Source organism: Cebidichthys violaceus, unplaced genomic scaffold (genome assembly GCF_023349555.1).
Source record: "Cebidichthys violaceus isolate CVI_PGR_0920_01 unplaced genomic scaffold, fCebVio1.0.p SCAF_3, whole genome shotgun sequence".
Lineage (NCBI taxonomy): Eukaryota > Metazoa > Chordata > Actinopteri > Perciformes > Stichaeidae > Cebidichthys > Cebidichthys violaceus.
In genome coordinates this window covers 140,001-147,500 of record NW_027176483.1, presented here as the reverse complement: position 1 = coordinate 147,500, position 7,500 = coordinate 140,001, and the positions used below count along the sequence as shown (strand labels likewise).

General features: G+C 37.4%; 2 protein-coding genes across 3 annotated transcripts in view; both read right to left on the bottom strand.

Annotated features, from left to right (window-relative positions):
- Positions 1-3,540: 3,540 nt before the first annotated feature.
- nup160 (nucleoporin 160) overlaps positions 3,541-7,500 on the bottom strand; it is a 24,368-nt gene continuing 20,408 nt past the window's right edge. For both annotated transcript variants that reach the window (XM_068722519.1, XM_068722520.1), the window contains exons 29-34: positions 5,877-6,000; positions 4,528-4,629; positions 4,286-4,427; positions 4,047-4,172; positions 3,872-3,967; positions 3,541-3,799 (exon numbers count right to left, since the gene is read on the bottom strand). In XM_068722519.1, coding sequence (XP_068578620.1) covers positions 3,716-3,799; positions 3,872-3,967; positions 4,047-4,172; positions 4,286-4,427; positions 4,528-4,629; positions 5,877-6,000 — 674 coding nt within the window. In that variant the 3' untranslated portion in view covers positions 3,541-3,715. The remainder of the gene's footprint in view (positions 3,800-3,871; positions 3,968-4,046; positions 4,173-4,285; positions 4,428-4,527; positions 4,630-5,876; positions 6,001-7,500) is intronic.
- LOC137881880 (uncharacterized) lies at positions 6,070-7,128 on the bottom strand (the record flags this gene model as incomplete). The annotated part of the gene is made up of 1 exon (XM_068724063.1): positions 6,070-7,128. A coding segment is annotated over one exon (1,059 nt), but the record flags the coding sequence as incomplete, so codon positions are not given.

Genomic DNA, 7,500 nt, shown 5'->3' with positions numbered 1-7,500 from the left:
TGACATGCTATACTTTGACTTTTTATGACATACTTTATATTATGACTTTTTATGACACTAAATTATGACTTTTTATGACATACTATAGTATGACTTTTTATGATATGCTATACTATGACTTTATGACACGCTATACTATGACTTTTTATGATATACTATACTATGACTTTTTATGACATACTACACTATGACTATGACTTACTATACTATGACTTTTTATGACATACTATATTATGACTTTTTATGACATACTACACTATGACTTTTTATGACATACTATACTATGACTTTATGACATACTACACTATGACTTTTTATGACATACTATACTATGACTTTTATGACATACTACACTATGACTTTTATGACATACTATACTATGACTTTTTATGACATACTACACTATGACTTTTTATGACTTACTATACTATGACTTTTTATGACTTACTATACTATGACTTTTTATGACATACTATATTATGACTTTTTATGACACTAAATTATGACACGCTATACTATGACTTTTTATGACACACTATATTATGACTTTTTATGACACGCTATATTATGACTTTATGACACGCTATACTATGACTTTTTATGACACGCTATACTATGACTTTTTATGACACGCTATACTATGACTTTATGACACGCTATACTATGACTTTTTATGACACACTATACTATGACTTTTTATGACACGCTATACTATGACTTTTTATGACACGCTATACTATGACTTTTTTTGACACGCTATACTATGACTATGACACGCTATACTATGACTTTTTATGACACGCTATACTATGACTCTTTATGACACGCTATACTATGACTTTTTATGACACGCTATACTATGACTTTTTATGACACGCTATATTATGACTTTTTATGACACGCTATACTATGACTTTTTATGACACTCTACACTATGACTTTTTATGACACGCTATACTATGACTTTTTATGACACGCTACACTATGACTTTTTATGACTTACTATACTATGACTTTTTATGACATGCTATACTATGACTTTTTATGATATGCTATACTATGACTTTTTATGATTTACTATACTATGACTTTTTATGACATGCTATACTATGACTTTTTATGATATGCTATACTATGACTTTTTATGACATGCTATGCTATGACTTTTTATGACACGCTATGCTATGACTTTTTATGACACGCTATAATATGACTTTTTATGACACGCTATACTATGACTTTTTATGACACGCTATACTATGACTTTTTATGACACGCTATACTATGACTTTTTATGACACGCTATACTATGACTTTTTATGACACTACACTATGACTATGATATACTGTACTATGACTTTTTATGACATACTATACTATGACTTTTTATGACATACTATACTATGACTTTATGACATACTATACTATGACTTTTTATGACACGCTATACTATGACTTTTTATGACATACTATATTATGACTTTTTATGACATAGTATATTATGACTTTTTGATGACATACTATATTATGACTTTTTATGACATACTATACTATGACTTTTTATGACATAGTATATTATGACTTTTTGATGATATACTTTTCTATGACTTTTTGATGACACTATATTATGATTTTTTTTTTTTTTTTACATACACCCTGAAATATATACATATGCAGTATATACATACACCCTGAACTATATACATACACCCTGAAATATATATATTTATTATATACATACACCCTGAAATATACAGTTGTGGTCAAAAGTTTACATACACTTGTAAAGAACATAATGTCATGGCTCTCTTGAGTTTCCAGTTATTTCTACAACTCTGATTTTTCTCTGATAGAGTGATTGGAACAGATACTTCTTTGTCACAAAAAACATTCATGAAGTTTGGTTCTTTCATGACTTTATTATGGGTTAACAGAAAAAGTGATCAAATCTGCTGGGTCAAAAATATACATACAGCAACATGAATTAGCAATTTTGGTGACTTAGAAAGTTGTGTCAATGAAATGAGCTTCATAGCATGGCCTCTTAACTTCTTGTGAGTGATTATGAGTGACTACAACTGGTGACTTCTCTGAGGCCATTTAAATAGGGCTCATTGGATACAAACGCCCACAAACGCTACAATGGGAAAGTCAAAGGAGCTCAGCATGGATCTGAAAAAGCGAATCATTGACTTGAACAAGTCAGGAAAGTCACTTGGAGCCATTTCAAAGCAGCTGCAGGTCCCAAAACAACAGTGCAAACAATTGTTTGTAAGTATAAAGTGCATGGCACTGTTTTGTCACTGCCACGATCAGGAAGAAAACGCAAGCTATCACCTGCTGCTGAGAGAAAATTGGTCAGGAGGGTGAAGAGTCAACCGAGAACCACCAAAAAGCAGCTCTGCCAAGAATTAGAAGCTGCTGGAACACAGGTGTCAGTGTCCACAGTCAAGCGTGTTTTGCATCTCCATGGACTGAGAGGCTGCCGTGCAAGAAGGAAGCCCTTGCTCCAAAAGCGGCACCTTAAGGCTCGACTGAAGTTTGCTGCTGATCACATGGACAAAGATAAGACCTTCTGGAGGAAAGTTCTGTGGTCAGACGAAACAAAAATCAAGCTGTTTGGCCACAATGCCCAGCAATATGTTTGGAGGAGAAAAGGTAAGGCCTTTAACCCCAAGAACACCATGCCTACCGTCAAGCACGGTGGTGGTAGTATTATGCTGTGGGGCTGTTTTGCTGCCAATGGAAGTGGTGCTTTACAGAGAGTAAATGGGATAATGAAGAAGGAGGATTACCTTCAAATTCTTCAAGATAACCTAAAATCATCAGCCCGAAGGTTGGGTCTTGGGCGCAGTTGGGTGTTCCAACAGGACAATGACCCCAAACACACATCAAAAGTGGTAATGGAATGGCTAAATCAGGCTAGAATTAGGGTTTTAGAATGGCCTTCCCAAAGTCCTGACTTAAATCCCATTGAGAACATGTGGACAATGCTGAAGAAACAAGTCCATGTCAGAAAGCCATCAAATTTAACTGAACTGCACCAATTCTGTCAAGAGGAGTGGTCAAAGTTTCAACGAGAAGCTTGCCAGAAGCTTGTGGATGGCTACCAAAAGCGCCTAATTGAAGTGAAAATGGCCAACGGACATGTAACCAAATATTAGCACTGCTGTATGTATATTTTTGACCCAGCAGATTTGATCACTTTTTCTGTTAACCCATAATAAAGTCATGAAAGAACCAAACTTCATGAATGTTTTTTGTGACAAAGTATCTGTTCCAATCACTCTATCAGAGAAAAATCAGAGTTGTAGAAATAACGGGGAAACTCAAGAGAGCCATGACATTATGTTCTTTACAAGTGTATGTAAACTTTTGACCACAACTGTATACAGTGAACTGCCACATGAGTCTTTTGAACTTTCACGCCATTAAAACATTGAATTCACTAATGAGAACACATCGTGCTGACCCGTCAGTGTGTGTGTGTGTGTGGGAGAGAATTCATTCATGTTAATTCATTAATGAGACGACATGAAATGCAAGAAGACACATTATTTTATTTTCATCACTTACATTCTGAAGGAAAAACATGACAATACAAAAGAGACGATCATTATAAAAAACTAAACAAACAGCTGATGTGACACTTTATTTACATCAGGTTCCAGCTGAGAGTCTCTGATTGGTCGAAGTGATCACGTGACCTGAAGAGTCATCGAGTGGCGAGTCTCCGTTTGGTCGTCTGCTCCACCAGTTTGTGATAATCGTCCAGTTTGTCTCGAACTTTATTATAAATCTGAAAACAGATCCACACGTTCATCGCACTGAAGATAAACAAACAAGGCGTCAACAGGAAGTGATGACTCACGCTGCTGTTGGTCTGCGTCTCGCTCAGCGTCTGCAGCAGCTGATCGATGGACGTGTACGGCAGCCAGACGGAGGACGACGTCGCCGACAGAGGTCTCTGAAACGTTCACACGCGGTTCAGTGTTTCTGTTCATCCATGTTTAAAGATTCAGAACTTACTACTAAAAGTATTCTACCTCTATTCCAAAGTACTGGTGTCCTCTGCCCAGCAGAGCGTCTACGTACTCCAACACCAGCTCAGCTGCAGCCTCCAGGAGGTCAAAGTTAAGGTAGAGACGCAGCAGAGACGCAGCGTCCACTTCCTGTAAGAAACACAGCTGCATCATGGGAAAATAACCACTATGAAACACAGCTGCATCATGGGAAAATAACCAGAAAGTAAAGCGTCCCTCATCCCTATTGGCTGAAGTCTCACCTTGTAGGACTTGATGAGCCAATCAGGCAGCGGGACGCCGTGTGACAGCAGCTTGTTGATGACACAGCGGTGATGCTGTCCGTTAGCAGAAGGATACCTGTCCAGGTAAGAGGACAGCAGCTGCCACGCCTCGTCTGTAGCACTACCACAGAAGAAGAAACAAAGAATAACATGTATGTTAAACTGTAAGAAATTAACGAAGCTCTTTATTGGTGATGTTTAAACAATAACAGAAGTGAAACCTGGACTCTTTGGTGTTGACGACAGACGACAGCTGATTAGCAGCCAACCAGCTCCAGGCTTCGTTCTGAGACTCCTCCCCCCCAAACTGAAGCTTAATGCACCTGAACACAAACAAAAAAACACATTTGTTCATGTTTCATTTTATTCAATTTTCCAAGGTGCGTTTTCATGCACATTTTAAATCTGTGCATGAAAAAACTGGAGAGGAAACCAGAGTGTTAGAGCTGCATTCTCTCTAGTGTCCACCAGGGGGCGACTCCTCTGGTTGTATAGAAGTCTAGTCTAAAATGACTCTACTTCTCTCTTGATTTATTCCCTCAGTAAACATTGTAAACATGAGTTTATGGTCTCAATCTCTAGTTTCAAGTCTTCTTCAATACAGCATGATGTTCATTTAGTACATTATGCTCCATTTAGAGTCACACAGACCATAAAGAGGGGATGATTTAGGGGCGGGGCTACACAGTGATTGACAGGTCTCTACCACACCATAAAGCAGGGAATGCTTTAGGGGCGGGGCTACACAGTGATTGACAGGTCTCTACCAGACCATAAAGCAGGGAATGCTTTAGGGGCGGGGCTACACAATGATTGACAGGTCTCTAACAGACCATAAAAAGGCCTGAAAAACGTTGAAGACCCTGCTTTAGGTCATAATAGACCATAAAACAAAAACAAGAAAACGTTTTTACGCTGGACTGAGGTGGTGAAGTTTGTCAATGTGAGACACAAACAGATTTAATTATAAATGTAATAAAAGTCTAACGGATGAACACAAGAAACTATGAAAGTGAAATGTCTCATCGCCTCATTTTTAGAATTAGCTTGAAAACAGCTTCTTTCACCGTTTTATCTGTTCATGATATTCTGCTCTCAAAATGTCAAATTTGGAAATATTTTCTCAAAAAGCTTTTTTGGAGAAGTCGTGGTAGATTGTCTTGGAAGTTGACAGACGTTTCTTTTCTCATCATTCTGTTTTGATCAAATACATTTTTAGGAACTGCACCCATTTTTGGGTGCAGCTTCGCTACAGTCTGGATATGAAAAGTTAAAATCTTGTTATCGGCTTCATGGAATCGTACAAAATGTGGTTTGAACAATTTTAAGTTCATGACCCAGTCGATGAATACAATTAGCTCACGATTGATTTAAGTGGGAGTGACTTATAAAAATAAATATTCCAAACTTAAATCTCTTCAACACATCCACTAATCGTCTTTGAATCTCATTTGGATGATGTAACAATGTGCATAATCTTAACTAAGGATGATGTCATAACAAGACTAAATGTGAATAAAGGATGATGTCATAGTAAAGGACAGGATGATGTAATGAAGTAGAAACTCACTTGAAGGTCAGACCCTCGAAGACAGAAGTCAGATTCAGTTTGAAGGTTTGACAGACGGACAGAGCCGAGTCAAACAGTCCGGTTTGGACCAACAGGGCCACCATCTCTACTGCTGAGGCACTTCCTACAGACAGACAGTGAAGGTGGTGGTATGTGTAAAAATAACGTTGATATTGCTATAGAATGTGTTAAAGGTGTAGACGTTGTTAAAGGTGTAGAAGGTATAGAATGTGTAGACGTTGTAAAAAGGTGTAGACGTAAAAGGTGTAGAATGTGTTAAAGGTGTAGACGTTGTTAAAGGTGTAGAAGGTATAGAATGTGTAGACGTTGTAAAAGTTGTAGATGTAAAAGGCGTAGAATGTGTTGAAGGCATAGACGTTGTTAAAGGTGTAGGTGTAAAAGGTATAGAATATGTTAAAGGTGTAGAATGTGTTAAAGGTGTAGACGTCGTTAAAGGTGTAAAAGGTGTAGAGTGTGTTAAAGGTGTAGACGTCGTTAAAGGTGTAAAAGGTGTAGAGTGTGTTAAAGGTGTAAACGGTGTAGACACTGTTAAAGGTGTAGAAGTTGTTAAAGGTGTAGATGCTGTTAAAGGTGTAGACGTTGTTAAAGGTGTAGAAGGTGCTAAAGGTGTAGACGTTGTTAAAAGTGTAGGTGTTAAAGGTGTAGATGTTGTTAAAGGTGTAGAAGGTATAGAATGTGTAGACGTTGTAAAAGGTGTAGATGTAAAAGGTGTAGAATGTGTTAAAGGCGTAGACGTTGTTAAAGGTGTAGAATGTGTTAAAAGTGTAGAAGGTACTAAAGGTATAGATGTTGCTAAAGGTGTAGACGTTGTTAAAGGTGTAGAAGGTGCTAAAGGTGTAGATGTTGTTAAAGGTGTAAAAAGTGTTAAAGCTGTAGAAGGTGTTAAAGGTGTAGAATGTGTTAAAGGTGTAGAATGTGTTAAAGGTGTAGACGTTAAAAGTGTAGAAGGTGCTAAAGGTGTAGACGTTGTTAAAGGTGTAGAAGGTGTTAAAGGTGTAGACGTTGTTAAAGGTGTAGATGTTGTTATAGGGGTTAAAGGTGTAGACGTTGTTAAAGGTGTAGAAAGTGTTAAAGGTGTAGAATGTGTAGACGTTGTTAAAGGTGTAGATGTTGTTAAAGGTGTAGAAGGTATATAATGTGTAGACGTTGTAAAAGGTGTAGATGTAAAAGGTGTAGAATGTGTTAAAGGCGTAGACGTTGTTAAAGGTGTAGACGTTGTTAAAGGTGTTAAAGGTGTAGACGTTGTTAAAGGTGTAGAAGGTGTTAAAGGTGTAGACGTTGTTAAAGGTGTAGAAAGTGTTAAAGGTGTAGAATGTGTAGACGTTGTTAAAGGTGTAGATGTTGTTAAAGGTGTAGAAGGTATATAATGTGTAGACGTTGTAAAAGGTGTAGATGTAAAAGGTGTAGAATGTGTTAAAGGCGTAGACGTTGTTAAAGGTGTAGACGTTGTTAAAGGTGTAGACGTTGTTAAAGGTGTAGATGTTGTTAAAGGTGTAGAAAGTGTTAAAGGTGTAGATGTTAAAGGTGTAGAAGGTGCTAAAGGTTTAGACGTTGTTAAAGGTGTAGACGTTGTTAAAGGTGCAGAAGGTGTTAAAGGTGTAGA